This window comes from Panulirus ornatus, chromosome 3 (genome assembly GCF_036320965.1).
Source record: "Panulirus ornatus isolate Po-2019 chromosome 3, ASM3632096v1, whole genome shotgun sequence".
Classification (NCBI taxonomy): Eukaryota; Metazoa; Arthropoda; class Malacostraca; order Decapoda; family Palinuridae; genus Panulirus; species Panulirus ornatus.
Window position 1 is genome coordinate 17,393,940 of NC_092226.1, and position 15,562 is coordinate 17,409,501.

Below are 15,562 nucleotides of genomic sequence, written 5' to 3' on the forward strand. Positions count from 1 at the left end.
ACATACCATGCAACATACTGACCAAGTCATGTTTTTCCATTCATTCGGCCATCATCATACTTTCTGGGAAGATACATGAACATATGTGACAACTCTGCTGCTGACGCTGCCCCTCCACTGGATATTTTCTGTCTTGTAGTGGTAGTAGTAGCAGCAGTAGTGGTAGTAGTAGTAGAAGTAGCAGAAGCAGAAGTAGTAGCGTAACTCAGGAGGTAGCGATTACTTTCCGGTACTCGTACTGTCTTATCGGGATCTATGGTGGGCCATATGTTCCTCCTCCTTGGTCACAAGGAGTTTCATTCTCTTATTTCACCTTCAGGAAATTAAATGCCACTTGATCTAAATACTACCTAGTATCAGCATTTGTTTTAACAAGTACCGGTAGCTAACATAGCCACAGTGTAGCCGAGCTAATGTAATGATACTAATGACAATAATAAAACAACAGTAGAAATTATGGTAATAACAGGTACAAATTATATCAAAATGGATACCTTTATATGAAAAAAGATGATATAGTGATGACTAAATTAGATATTATAATGATAGTAATGACGGTGATAACGATAATGAAAACTACATAATAATACATACAGACAGTATATACATACTATCATTTCCAGTAACTGAGAACCCTGGTTGTGGTGAAGCAGCTGTGTGTGTACACCATCCTGAGACCTTACTGGAGGCCATCTCTAGCTACCCACGTCTTTACATTTAGAACTTGGTGTAAAGGGAGCCTCTGCTGAGGCAGGTGAGCTTTATTTTTCTTTATGGTAATGAATTTTAGTATAACCTTATCATTTAGTAGGGGTAAATAAGATGTATGAGGAGAGTATTCTGTCATATGTTCTTTTTCGATCAGATGATTGTATAACCAAGTGATGTGAAACAGTTGCTCATATCCAGAGATGGGTGCCTTTAGCATTAAGGAGCAAAAGAGGACAGTAACGTCTTAATAAACCAGTAGTTGTTTTCCTCAACAACTTACTTCATCAGTGTTCCTAGTTCCAAATGTTTCAGAGAATATAAAATATGTTAGCCGCGTATTTCCGTGTGACATGTCGTATCAGACACACCTCTTTCTCTCATACAGTCTGGTGTACAATGTAGAGTTCTCTGGTCGACTCCTCAGTAAACCTTGAATACAAAGGATCTGACATATTAAGGTAAATGATACATACTTTGAATCATTAATGCTTTATCAGTAATCTTATTAAGTTATATAACTCATAACAACAATAATCATTACAGAGATATATCACTTGGAAAAAAAGGTAAAAAATCTACAATTTGATCTTATTATTATTTACATTTCCTAATAAAGCTGTACCAATATGTCTAGAGATATTCCATGGACTAAAGTATTAATAAACTATTGACATAATGTTACACTGTAGTGGAGGAGGGACGTGGCTTAGCTACTTTCTACCTACTCTTTCCTGTCGTCAGTACGTCTGTCCTTTAATACTATCAGCCTCCTGGCATAACATTACATTTCTGCCCTAGGCTATCCACATAGGACTAAATCGTGTTCCAATGATAATATAAAACTTTTTTTTTTTTTTATATATCGCACCAAACTGTTTTTGTCACCACCAGAGGTTTTAGTGTCCTCTTTCACGTTAACTTGCATCATCTTCATGTAAGTAAAATCCTAGAACTTTTTACCTTAGTTTTCAATGTTTTTACCATTATGTTTTACCGAACTTCTGTTGTGCCTTTCCCAGTGGGTGAGGCGCATCGCGGAGTCAAGGATGCGTCAGGTTAACGTAGTTCAGGGGACGAAGCTAACCACTGAAGGTAGCCCCTGGATGCTTCCAACATGGCTTCATAAGCTGTAAATCGCATACCTCACTCCTTCATCATGGGCATCCTCTTCACGCTGCTCACACAACTCAGAGTAGCAGGGCTGGCGTAAGAGACTTCCGTTGACACGGTGAGCGGTAACCAACGTGGTAAATCCCCCACTGGCTGAGTGACGGGCTTTATCCTCCTCGTGAAGTTTGTTGATTCCCTGAGCCACCTTCCTCCACCATTATACAATAGTAAGGTATTTTGGAACTCTGGCACGTTCATTCTTTTAACTTTTCTACATGAATCAAACCTGAATACATTGCTATATTGTCATGTGTTGTCTGAACGGACACTGGACTGATATATCTTTGTTGTCGAGTATTATGTCAACAACTACTGCATCTGTCAGCACCTGGTTCACGTTATGTTTGCCCTTCCCCAGTATTTGCCTGAAGGTGTTGTGACACTTGGTGTATGTGACACTGATCACCGCTTTCCTACACAACACAAATTTAGAATTTGCATGTCCTAATAGCGACAGATTTTCACCACATACAAGATTCAAGAACACACGACATGTTTTAGATATCTTGCTATGCATCTCGGTACAGCTGACTGCTCCTTGAAACACCTTTGCCATCACTTTCCTTTATGAATTTATAAACTCCACATTTTGTCTTGATGAGAATGTATACAGCATTACACTCCAACAAATGTTATCATATCTCGTAAAACTTATACTGCTTTGTGGTTCTTCTTTACCTCACTAACTTGTAACATTTTGTGTCAGTTGGTCCTCTTCCGGAGCCACTTCACACTGCATGGTGCCTTCTCGTTTCTAGCTAGAAGTCTGCTACAGGGATGTTAACATTAAAGTTCTCACCCAATACTTTCTCATCCATTAAAATAAAACATCTGACTCACACTTCAGGTCAGCTTCAGAAAAACTGTAACCCGACAGCATGTTTCGCCATAGGAAAATAATATACAACTCATGTAGATGCATACAAAGTAACATGTATATAAGTAGATCAATAGATATAAAATTACTTAACACTTCAAATCAGATTCTGAAAATATGAATCCTGTTTTTGTTAGCTTAATCATTTGTCTTGAGAAATGTTAGTATTTTCAGAGATGAAAGTCAGGAGGTAAAAACATTTCAGAAGTCACTTTAGGGGTTAGGTCAAGAGTCTGCCTGCCACTGTGTGGGATTGGAATCTCCTCTAACACCCACCAAGTACGTTATCAGTTTTCAAAATAGAAAACGAGAGTCACAGAATGTGATTTCACAGTCGAGAGCCTCCGTCCGCTCGTTGTAAACCCATTTTGATTAACAATTTGCTTTTCAGCCATGGTTTTATTATGTGTGAGTCAGTAATGCAGCAGTGAAAGTTGTGTTTCAGTTTCTCATGATAACGTCAACGAGATGATGGTATATGAACTTTGAAAATCATCAACACTGATAATAATCTTTTCTGTCTTATTACCTGAGTTGGCTACACCGTTACACAATGTTGACACACACGCGCACACATGTACACCGTTGCTAACGATGTGTGTGTCAGAATTCGAGGGTGAATGGGCAGTCGACCAGTATTAGGTGCAGAGTCTGTGGATATCACACCACTTCTCTATCATGTATCAGGGCAAGTGTGTTTGATTCTCGTTACTCCAACCCCTCCACATACCGCTGCAGATATAAGCACAAAGGTTCCTCATCCAAGTCAGTCCACCACACCACCCCATCACTCTCCAGTCTCACTCACTCTTAAAGTGTGACACCAGTTGACAGCCTCTACCACACAGAGGTGGGTCACACTAAGCCTGTGAAAGCGTGACGGCATTTGACAGTCTCCTCCCACAGCGAGTGTGACAAGCAGTTGACAGCCTCGGCCCACGTCAGGGGTGGGTCACACTACTAGGCTAGCACAATGGCCCAGTATATGATATGGAAGGCCACCAGGAGGCAGAGGACGAAGACCCGGGCCACCAGAATGATCTTTTCGTGGAGCAACTTGAAGGTGTCGGGGCCACACAGGTCCCTGGAGGTGGACTGCATGACCATCTGGCTGGCGACAGAGTCCCGGCGAAGGTTGCTCAAGTGAACGGGGTGCCAGCTGTCCACGCTGTTGGTCCGCATGCGCGACAAGGGGATGTGGTTGGACGCTGCTGGGTTGTCGGAGGGCGATGGAGAGGGAACCGCCATCTTGCATGCCAAGATATCCTGGTGTGTGAAGTCCCACTCCCTGACTCGGTCGATGATGGTGTGGATGACGATGATGATGAAGATGAAGAATATGCTGGACAGTAGCCACACGTCCACCATCTTGAAGTAAGAAGTCTTGGGAAGCGAAGAGGAGGCCTGGAAGAACAGGAAAATGTAAGGAAATGACAAGAAATGTAGAAATGTCTCGCACTAAGAGCCATCCCAACACCAGTATCATTATCATTCTGATTTTGAGAATATATTGAATAACATATTTAATCTTATTTTCATACGAGATTCTTGTGTATTAGAAAACGGTAAACCCTTCATTTCCCCTTCACGTGTACGACCTTCAGCACCCCTCCACCTGTACACCTTCAGTCAGGAACTCTTCCTCACTCCTGCAAACCTATCACCAAGGAACCCCTCCTCTCACTTGCTTATTCCTCACCATGGGACCTTCCCACTCACTCCTCACCATGGGACCCTCCCACTCACTCCTCACCATGAGACTCTCCCACTCACTCCTCACCATGGGGACCCTCCCACTCACTCCTCACCATGGGACTCTCCCACTCACTCCTCACCATGGGGACCCTCCCACTCACTCCTCACCATGGGACCCTCCCACTCACTCCTCACCATGGGGACCCTCCCACTCACTCCTTACCATGGGGACTCCCACTCACTCCTCACCATGGGACCCTCCCACTCACTCCTCACCATGGGAACCCTCCCACTCACTCCTCACCAAGGAACCCCTCCTCTCACTTACTTATTCCTCACCATGGAACCCTCCCACTCACTCCTCACCATGGGACTCTCCCACTCACTCCTCACCATGAGACCCTCCCACTCACTCCTCACCATGGGGACCCTCCCACTCACTCCTCACCATGGGACCCTCCCACTCGCTCCTCACCATGAGACCCTCCCACTCACTCCTCACCATGGGGACCCTCCCACTCACTCCTCACCATGGGACTCTCCCACTCACTCCTCACCATGGGGACCCTCCCACTCACTCCTCACCATGGGGACCCTCCCACTCACTCCTCACCATGGGACCCTCCCACTCACTCCTCACCATGGGGACCCTCCAACTCACTCCTCACCATGGGACCCTCCCACTCACTCCTCACCATGAGACCCACTCACTCTTCTCCACGGAACCTCAAGGAATAAGGAACTATTTCCCTATACTGTCTACCTCTCATTAGGCACGTCTTACAGGTATACCTCCTCGGTGAGGCAACCCCTGCTCCTTAGACACGTACCACCTCCTTAATATAAAGCCTCTTGGGTCCCACCGACGTACCCCTCACCTGAGTGTAGAGTGTGGCCACGACCAGCAGGGAGGTGAGGGAGGCCAGGATCCGGACCTGGAAGTTGCTTGGAGAGAAGTAGAGTGTGAGGTAACTGATGACCAGCAGCAGGAGGGACGGGATGTACACGTTCATGATGATGAACCCCGACCTTCGCAGCAGCTGCACTGTGGACCACCAGATTCAGGCAGTAAGATAGGGCCTTACCTTACCTTGTCTGTGTGTTCGTATGTTATGGGCCGGCTGTCACTGGCGGACATGGCAGGCTGTCATATGGCAGTCACTGCAGGCTGTCATGGGCAGTCGTGGCTTGTCATATGGCTTTAAATGTGACAACAGGTGATTATACAGAGTGAGACACACATTAGAGAGTAATGCAAATAGAGGAATATAAAGGAAATAGTCACGTATGATACAGCGACACAGAGAAAGATTAGATGTATAGCCATACATTAATACCTCATCCATACGTCTTGCTCATAACCAGTGCTGTTATAGGGAAAGAGCATAATGACCTCAAAGAGGTCATTTTGAATACGTAAAAGAAAAGTGACTTGATATGAAAACCCCCAGGTAAAGGTGACATACTGTTTACATGAGCCAGCGAAGGACACAGCGGGCGTGAAAACTGAAAGAAATTCCGACTGAAAAAAAATATCGAGAAAAAACCTTTGTTAAACAAGACGTGGTCTGCCTTACCCAGCACCTGTGCCACTGTTCTTAGTGAAAACAAGCTGGGATCAGCTGGTGAAACCATCTGTTACAGGATATTGATGTTTGCAAGTGTAATTTTTTCCTTGTGTGTGTGTGTGTGTGTGTGTGTGTGTGTGTGTGTGTGTGTGACTTATCGTTCGTCTTTCAAAATTTCATGGTTCCTTTGGCCAGTTTGAGTTCGCCTGTAATTTCTAATAAGGGCCGAGTGTTAAGTGTGCGATTACAAACGACACACACACACACACACACACACACTTGGGAATGGTTCAGTGAAACATGTCAAAAAGCGAAAAAGCTTTGTGTTGTGCTGTGACGAAGATATTGGTGGCACTCCAGCCAGCCAACCAGCATTTGTAAAATATAAGAGAGCAAGCAATGAGTATAGCAGGATAAGTGAGGAAGAATAGAGAACAATGAGTATAGCAGGATAAGTGAGGAAGGGTAGAGAACAATGAGTATAGCAGGATAAGTGAGGAAGGGTAGAGAACAATGAGTATAGCAGGATAAGTGAGGAAGGGTAGAGAACAATGAGTATAGCAGGATAAGTGAGGAAGAATAGAGAACAATGAGTATAGCAGGATAAGTGAGGAAGGGTAGAGAACAATGAGTATAGCAGGATAAGTGAGGAAGGGTAGAGAACAATGAGTATAGCGGGATGAGTGAGGAAGGGTAGAGAACAATGAGTATAGCAGGATAAGTGAGGAAGGGTAGAGAACAATGAGTATAGCAGGATAAGTGAGGAAGGGTAGAGAACAATGAGTATAGCAGGATAAGTGAGGAAGGATAGAGAACAATGAGTATAGCAGGATAAGTGAGGAAGGGTAGAGAACAATGAGTATAGCAGGATAAGTGAGGAAGGGTAGAGAACAATGAGTATAGCAGGATAAGTGAGGAAGAATAGAGAACAATGAGTATAGCAGGATAAGTGAGGAAGAATAGAGAATAATGAGTATAGCAGGATAAGTGAGGAAGGGTAGAGAACAATGAGTATAGCAGGATAAGTGAGGAAGGGTAGAGAACAATGAGTATAGCAGGATAAGTGAGGAAGAATAGAGAACAATGAGTATAGCAGGATAAGTGAGGAAGGGTAGAGAACAATGAGTATAGCAGGATAAGTGAGGAAGGGTAGAGAACAATGAGTATAGCAGGATAAGTGAGGAAGGATAGAGAACAATGAGTATAGCAGGATAAGTGAGGAAGGGTAGAGAACAATGAGTATAGCAGGATAAGTGAGGAAGGGTAGAGAACAATGAGTATAGCAGGATAAGTGAGGAAGGGTAGAGAACAATGAGTATAGCAGGATAAGTGAGGAAGGGTAGAGAACAATGAGTATAGCAGGATAAGTGAGGAAGGGTAGAGAACAATGAGTATAGCAGGATAAGTGAGGAAGGGTAGAGAACAATGAGTATAGCAGGATAAGTGAGGAAGGGTAGAGAACAATGAGTATAGCAGGATAAGTGAGGAAGGATAGAGAACAATGAGTATAGCAGGATAAGTGAGGAAGGGTAGAGAACAATGAGTATAGCAGGATAAGTGAGGAAGGGTAGAGAACAATGAGTATAGCAGGATAAGTGAGGAAGGGTAGAGAACAATGAGTATAGCAGGATAAGTGAGGAAGGGTAGAGAACAATGAGTATAGCAGGATAAGTGAGGAAGGGTAGAGAACAATGAGTATAGCAGGATAAGTGAGGAAGGGTAGAGAACAATGAGTATAGCAGGATAAGTGAGGAAGAATAGAAAACCTTGGAAAACAGTGCTGTAAACAAGGCAGGAGACAATCCAACACTTTTCCGTAGATTCCCGAGGAAGATCTAATCCGTGTGTGGTATTCAGAGAGTAGAGTTGTGGAGGATGACGTGAAAATATGTAAGGAACGGAAGGAAAAGTTCAAAAAGTGTTCTCACAGTGGAAGATACTATAGTCCCACCACCAGTGGATGGGTTGGAGCCACTGAAAAGTACTGGAATGTCTGGGGAGAATATAGATAGATGGTGTTGAACCATTATGGCTTTTGGTCCTGATGAAATTTCTCCATACGAGATGACGTGTGTTGATACACTTGACAGGCCATATGAAGTTCCGTCCACGGTATTGTTGAAGAAATATAGATATCCAGTGGAGTGAGAGAAGGCAAATCTTACTAGTCTACGAGAAAAGAGACAAAAGAAGATGCATTAAACTCCAGATGGGTCTCCCTGACGAGTGTCGTTTGTATGGCTTGTTGGTGTAGGACGTTCAAGAAATTGGGCAGAATTCCTTCCTCGTACTGTGCAAGTAGACAGTTACACATATTCAAAAAACCATTCATCCATTAACATCTATCACCAAACAGTCCCATTTGACCGACACAGACATACATAATACAGCCACACACAACCGTTCTCACTATTACACTGACACACACACACACACACACACACACACACACACACACTTTAAGCCTTCTTTACAAGCTGAACCCAACCATATACCAACATGAACCTCTTGACAAGGAGAGTACAACCTTGGGTCATGATGGTCTGGCCTCTGACCCAGCCTTGAAGGTTCTGGTCAAAGGTCATTCTGTTATACCCATGGGCTGTGCTGCCTGGTTCAGGAGTCTTACCGTGGTGTTCACGGGTTGCACCGTCGTGCCCAGAAGGTTTAAGAAACTCACGCTTGACGAACATGACTGCGAAGTCCCTATCGTTGTGGAAGTCGATGTCGACGTCGCCCACAAAGTACTCGACCAACTGAGGGTTGCCCTGGAAGATGGCGGTGGTGGCTTTCTCGTCGAACACCAGCAGACGAGAAGAGGCAGACAGCATCGTCAACTCCAGATGGCAAAACTGTCAAGAGGAGGGAGAGGGGTTATGTTAGCCGGAGGCAGAGGGCGTGGTGCTGGGAGGCCAGTGTGTGGGACTGAGTGAAGCTGCAGGGTACTTGAGAAGGGGATGGGAGAGGCGAAGTAGAGGAGGTGGAGGGACAGACGGGTGAGGAGAAGTGGTAGGATGGACGAGTGAATGCAGGAAGGGAGGGCAGATAATCGTCATAGTCCCTGAGATGTTCCAGTACACGTTAGATATGATCTTCACCTCATCTACCTGATAGCTGAGTACCTGGGCTGACGTGACGTGTACATTTTGTTTTTCGTCTGAAATTCTTCCTAGTTACGCATTTCCAACCTAGTTTAAGTGTAAGCTATCGTTAGCAAACAACTTCTCATGACCACGAGACTCTCACTCAAGTCTTCGTGGTCAACCTCCATTGGATCTGCATATGCCCTCTACTCTGCTACAAGTATCTAACATTCTACTGGAAATTACAAATCCTACATCGTACCTAGGAAGTAGTCCCAGTACCACGACCTTCCTATGGTTTTCCTTAGACGTGCCAATAAGTGACCTATGACTCCTTACGATTACCTCTGAGCTATTCTGACCCATGTTTGCCCCAGCCTAGACGACAACTAAACTGTTTACTGTAGTGGTGAGTATCAGCTCACTTGCTTGTTGAAGGAGTACATCTAGTGATGGAAGTTAAGGTGATGGTGCCTCACTCACCTGCTCGTCGAAGGGGTACATCTAGAGATGGAAGTTAAGGTGATGGTGCCTCACTCACCTGCTCGTCGAAGGGGTACATCTAGTGATGGAAGTTAAGGTGATGGTGCCTCACTCACCTGCTCGTCGAAGGGGTACATCTAGAGATGGAAGTTAAGGTGATGGTGCCTCACTCACCTGCTCGTCGAAGGGGTACATCTAGAGATGGAAGTTGAGGTGATGGTGCCTCACTCACCTGCTCGTCGAAGGGGTACATCTTGAGGTCAAACTGACACTGGAAGGTAATGCTGTACTTCCTCCTGACGCTCATGGGGTTCTCTGGTCCAGTGTACACCTCCACTGTGGACATACACAGTGGTAACTAGGATCAGATCCCTAACTCAGTGGGAACTACATATTCTAAAACAAAGGACAACATCATGTAGTACAACTTTCAGCAAATGAATTTCACAGGAAAGTAAGAATGAGCGAAAGCAAACATTACGTGATCATAAACTTGGCACAATAACATCTTAATGAAACTGTCGCACATTTATATATATCTATGGAAACTCACACACACATATGTATATATATATATATATATATATATATATATATATATATATATATATATATATATATATATATTTTTTTTTTTTTTTTTTTTTTTTTTTTTTGTCGCTGTCTCCCGCGTTTGCGAGGTAGCGAAGGAAACAGACGAAAGAAATGGCCCAACCCACCTTCATACACATGTATATACATACACGTTCACACACGCAAATATACATACCTACACAGCTTTCCATGGTTTACCCCAGACGCTTCACATGCCCTGATTCAATCCACTGACAGCACGTCAACCCCGGTATACTACATCGATCCAATTCACTCTGTTCCTTGCCCTCCTTTCACCCTCCTGCATGTTCAGGCCCCGATCACACAAAATCTTTTTCACTCCATCTTTCCACCTCCAATTTGGTCTCCCACTTCTCCTCGTTCCCTCCACCTCCGACACATATATCCTCTTGGTCAATCTTTCCTCACTCATTCTCTCCATGTGCCCAAACCATTTCAAAACACCCTCTTCTGCTCTCTCAACCACGCTCTTTTTATTTCCACACATCTCTCTTACCCTTACGTTACTTACTCGATCAAACCACCTCACACCACACATTGTCCTTAAACATCTCATTTCCAGCACATCCACCCTCCTGCGCACAACTCTATCCATAGCCCACGCCTCGCAACCATTCAAAATTGTTGGAACCACTATTCCTTCAAACATACCCATTTTTGCTTTCCGAGATAATGTTCTCGACTTCCACACATTCTTCAAGGCTCCCAGGATTTTCGCCCCCTCCCCCACCCTATGATCCACTTCCGCTTCCATGGTTCCATCCGCTGCCAGATCCACTCCCAGATATCTAAAACACTTTACTTCCTCCAGTTTTTCTCCATTCAAACTTACCTCCCAATTGACTTGACCCTCAACCCTACTGTACCTAATAACCTTGCTCTTATTCACATTTACTCTTAACTTTCGTCTTTCACACACTTTACCAAACTCAGTCACCAGCTTCTGCAGTTTCTCACATGAATCAGCCACCAGCGCTGTATCATCAGCGAACAACAACTGACTCACTTCCCAAGCTCTCTCATCCACAACAGACTTCATACTTGCCCCTCTTTCCAAAACTCTTGCATTCACCTCCCTAACAACCCCATCCATAAACAAATTAAACAACCATGGAGACATCACACACCCGTGCCGCAAACCTACATTCACACTAACATGAAATATTTATCTTATGAGTTTTATGAGTTTTTTCCACCCTAACACATCATTCTCGTATCACAGAGAACTGGAGCAAGACACCAAAGACCTACAAGGAATCATGACACACAAGACGCTACAGTAATGTGTTCCTGTGAAGAGTCGTTATCACGACTACCGTTGGTGTAGGATTTTATAAGCTCATGGAGTCAGCTGTCCTCCGTCAGGAGGATGGTGTCATCTGGAAAGCAAAAATTAGTCTTGAAGATGGAGTTCTAAGAGGCCTCAGTGTGTCAGGAAGTGTTCAGCGAAGCAGGAGCGCCTCGCGGATCACGAGTCAAGGTGAGTGTTTTATGATGACAGTTGTAGACCCTTAGGTAACTTTGACGAGGCAGAACTCATCTGTGTGGCTGGCTGGTGGTCACCTCTACAACTCCCCCAGCCCCTCCTCCCCCTTCGAATGAGGTCCAGGGCATCATCCCAATGGGGAACCACTGGGTTGGAATCCCACTTAAATTCTAGCCGTTTAATAATTCTATTACAAGAAGGGTTGTACACTTTCTTAAGAATACTCAAGTCTTTGGTACGTCTTGCCTAGCATTGTGCATTGTGAGTCTGGAGATCTAAGATGCTGTCACAGTCTTAGATTATAATGTTTCTTTTCCTTTTTGTTTTCCGTTCAGTATTTACATACATTCTGAGTCGACTACAATTTCAGCTTGCTCCACATTTTTACATAGAGTTAAGGTTATTGTTGGGGGGGGGTCTCTTTTATCTTAACTACCTTCTGTATCTCTACTTCTACGCGTTTACCAGCTTTAGTGTGGCATTATCTAATTCCTGCGTCTTCCGGGGTCAAACTCCTTCACATACATTTAGTTGATTGAAATGCATTATGTAGATAACGATACAGGATTGCAATGTATTACATGTAGTTGTGAATACTTCTGATTGTTTGAATGGCCTTAAACAACCACATGAAGTGGGGGCGGTCAGCTGGAACCTGTTAGTGTGGGGGCGGTCAGCTGGAACCAGTTAGTGTGGGGACGGTCAGCTGGAACCAGTTAGTGTGGGGGCGGTCAGCTGGAACCTGTTAGTGTGGGGACGGATGATCGGTAAACACTAAGTTTTGTTAGTGAGTTCAGACCGTAGATGATGTCTCCTGGAGTGGCTTCCATCATTGTGTGGACACAAATTTGTAAGTTATGTATCTAGACTTCAAGAAGACAGTGTTGGTATTATTTTAAGGTTACTTTTTCTCTGTTGCAGCGGAAAGCCATGTGGCTAGAATACACGGGGATAAAAGAGTGTGAAAATGAAAGCAAGAGTGCGACTGCGAAATGTGCGAGTGTGTTATGAAGTGAGGGTGGGTGTGTTATGAAGTGAGGGTGGGTGTGTCATGAAGTAAAGGGTGCGTCGGTAAAGGCGGAGGTTTGCCTCACATTCCTCAGGCTGGGTGTTGTCTCCTAGGCTGGGTTTGCCATGCATGTTGACGACCATGGTGGCTTGGTGGTCCGTTTGGGTGATATGATTCCCCTTCGTGTTGGTGAAGTCTACCACAGGGACCCACACCTGCTGCATCGTCTCGTACGGTACCCTGCCGGGGGGGATACGAGCAACTAGTTCATCAGGTGTGGCCAGTGGAGTGACAAAATTCTAAATGTATATTAGAGGTTTTTCCTCACTGGACTAGACTATGGTTTATAGCTTCACAAAACTGTTTCGTCATATATTCTCAGGACATGACATAGATGCACGTGTCAGTGTTCACTTGATCCTCTTACCTCGTCTTTTTGGTCCTCGCTGTTTGACTCCTACCATTCATCTAACATTCGAATCTATTCTTCCTATCCACATTCCTGTATCCATTCTTTCCGTAGTTCTCTATCGCCACGAGACTTCATGTATTTGATCAACCATTCACTCTACATTTCTTCACCCTAGGTACACTCCCAACTTCATCTTAGCTAGACCTACATCATTCTAGTCAGGCTACGAGACTAAGTTCACAATAGACTGGTGAAGGTAGGTTGCAGGATTTCTTTCTGAAACTTTACCATACACCGAACAGCTTATGTTTACATCTAGGGTCAGCCGATCTACCTGCCTGTTATATGTCTTTTCATGTGTCAGGGTCCATCCTGCATCCTGGTTTAAAGTTCTGTTTAAATATTGATATGAGGAATCTGTCCTTTCCCCCCCATACTTCACTTCTCTTACCTACTGAGTCTCACAAAAGCGTTTTCCTTTTTATGTTTACCGAGACCTCATGACTTCTGTTTATAAGCTTGATCCTCATTCCACCATAACCTTAGTCTCAGCTGCACAACACTCCCGTCTTCTCACCTGTTCTGTTCGTTCTTGGTTTCAAAACAACATCCACACTACTGGCCATAACCTGCCACCACTCCACGTGCATCCCTCCTCACACCAGACAGAGAAAGTCTAAGATTGGTTCACTCCCTCACCTGTTGAGGGTGTGGTCTTCATTGAGGTTGAGGTACTTAAGCCTTGCCTCCTGCCACGTCATGCTCACGTTGAGGTTGACGTGCATGTGCATGGCGGAGGTGTCCACGTCGGCGCTCTCGATGATGACATGCAGGGTGATGGGCAGAGGCTGCGACAGGTTGTCACTGTTGTTGATTTCTGGGGGCAGGTCAGGGCGGTAGACGGGAGGGAACCTCACCTGCTGACACCCACTTTCGTCACTTTTATCCCGGCAGTCGAACTTGAGGTCACACCGCTGGTACAGTGGGATGCAGGAAGAGTCGTCGCAGGAGAAGTAGCCAGTGGCGCAGGGAGTCAGCAGGAGGCGACGGGTCTCGCCCTCCGCCTGGCCACACATATCCCTCTTCAGCGTCCAGTTCTGGCGGCCGATTGGAAAACCATTGACAGCGTTGGATAAAGTGGCGACCGTGTGGTTGTTGCGCCAGTCCCACCACAGCCACTCGCTCTCGTCTTCGCTCTGTATCACCCGGTAGTCTGAGTAGCCTCGGAAGAAAAAATTGCTAGACTCGTCTTGAATGGCCACTAGATGCATGTTGCGACGGTACTTCTCGCAGGTCCCCAGCAGAGTCCACACTGGTCGTCGCGGCACACTACACACCACACACTTGGCCTCGTCACAACGGGTGTCGGTGAACTGGAAGGTACCTTCAGCCACGGCACAGTTTTCCAACTTGTCTCCATCAGGTTCGATCACAGACCAGGAAGGATCGAGTTGCGACTTGTGTTGCACGTCCATCCACACTCCCTCCTCTTGTTCATCTGTTATACCTACCCAAAATGGCTGGCATGAGACGTGCCCTTCTTTATCGTACCCTTCTACAGCCTTCAATATGGTGTCGTATTCCTCTTGAGACTGAGGTGTTGGTAGAGATCCACCGAGACCTTCACACACTTGGAAGGCAGACGGGGCGGTGAAGCCATTGAAAATGAAGAAGTCTGTGCCTGAAGCCTCCTTGCACAACTCGTCTAAGGACTCTTGGGTTAATGAGATGTCTCCAGAGGCGACCCAAGGACCAGCCCAGGACACCACGTCTCCTTCGTGCTCCTCGACGCAATCCGCCAAGGCAGACACCTCCTCGGCCGTTAGAGCACGACTCCATATGTTGACCTGAAGATCAAGGAGCGATACAGAGACTCAACCAGTAAGCGATGGTTCCTAACTACTGTTATATTGTCGGTCATCCTATTGGATTACTATACCTGAAACACACACACATCTCCTCACAGGTCCTCCTGCAGTACCCACCTGCGAGAGCTGGCCACTGAAGCTGTTGTCAGCATTCCAGGCACCGATCTTGATGTCGGTGCCTGTGATGGGTTCCCCCAGGTGGCCAAGGTGACGGTCCTGCTCCTCACCGTCAAGGTAGGAGACAGTGACACCTTCGCCGTAGGTGACGCACAGGTGGTGCCAGGTCAGCGCCCTCAGCTGCTGCTTCAAGAAGTAGTAACGACGGAACTTGGACAACATCACTCTGATGTTTTTCAGACTGACCTCTGGGAGGGAGGGAGGGGAGGGTAATCACTAGAGAGACACATCATTTACCAACCCATTTTTGAAACAAAGAAATAATAGTGGGGGGATTAACCACTCACTCACAACGATTACTCCAAAGATATAAAATTCGCGTAGATTGGCCCCCCCCCCAAAAAAAAAAACTGTCAAAAGATGGCAGATCTTTAAGAAAATGACCAAATTTCATAGCTATAGCAGTGA

At 45.4% G+C, this 15,562-nt stretch overlaps 1 protein-coding gene across 2 annotated transcripts in view; it reads right to left on the minus strand.

Annotated features, from left to right (window-relative positions):
* Nucleotides 1-1,190: 1,190 nt before the first annotated feature.
* The window catches only part of LOC139760856 (uncharacterized), a 113,862-nt gene continuing 99,490 nt past the window's right edge, over nucleotides 1,191-15,562 (minus strand). Inside the window, exons 3-9 of one of the 2 annotated variants that reach the window (XM_071684575.1) lie at nucleotides 15,095-15,342; nucleotides 13,809-14,956; nucleotides 12,783-12,937; nucleotides 9,820-9,923; nucleotides 8,702-8,873; nucleotides 5,332-5,498; nucleotides 1,191-4,162 (exon numbers count right to left, since the gene is read on the minus strand). In XM_071684575.1, coding sequence (XP_071540676.1) covers nucleotides 3,719-4,162; nucleotides 5,332-5,498; nucleotides 8,702-8,873; nucleotides 9,820-9,923; nucleotides 12,783-12,937; nucleotides 13,809-14,956; nucleotides 15,095-15,342 — 2,438 coding nt within the window. In that variant the 3' untranslated portion in view covers nucleotides 1,191-3,718. The remainder of the gene's footprint in view (nucleotides 4,163-5,331; nucleotides 5,499-8,701; nucleotides 8,874-9,819; nucleotides 9,924-12,782; nucleotides 12,938-13,808; nucleotides 14,957-15,094; nucleotides 15,343-15,562) is intronic. The other variant, XM_071684566.1, reaches the window with a different exon arrangement.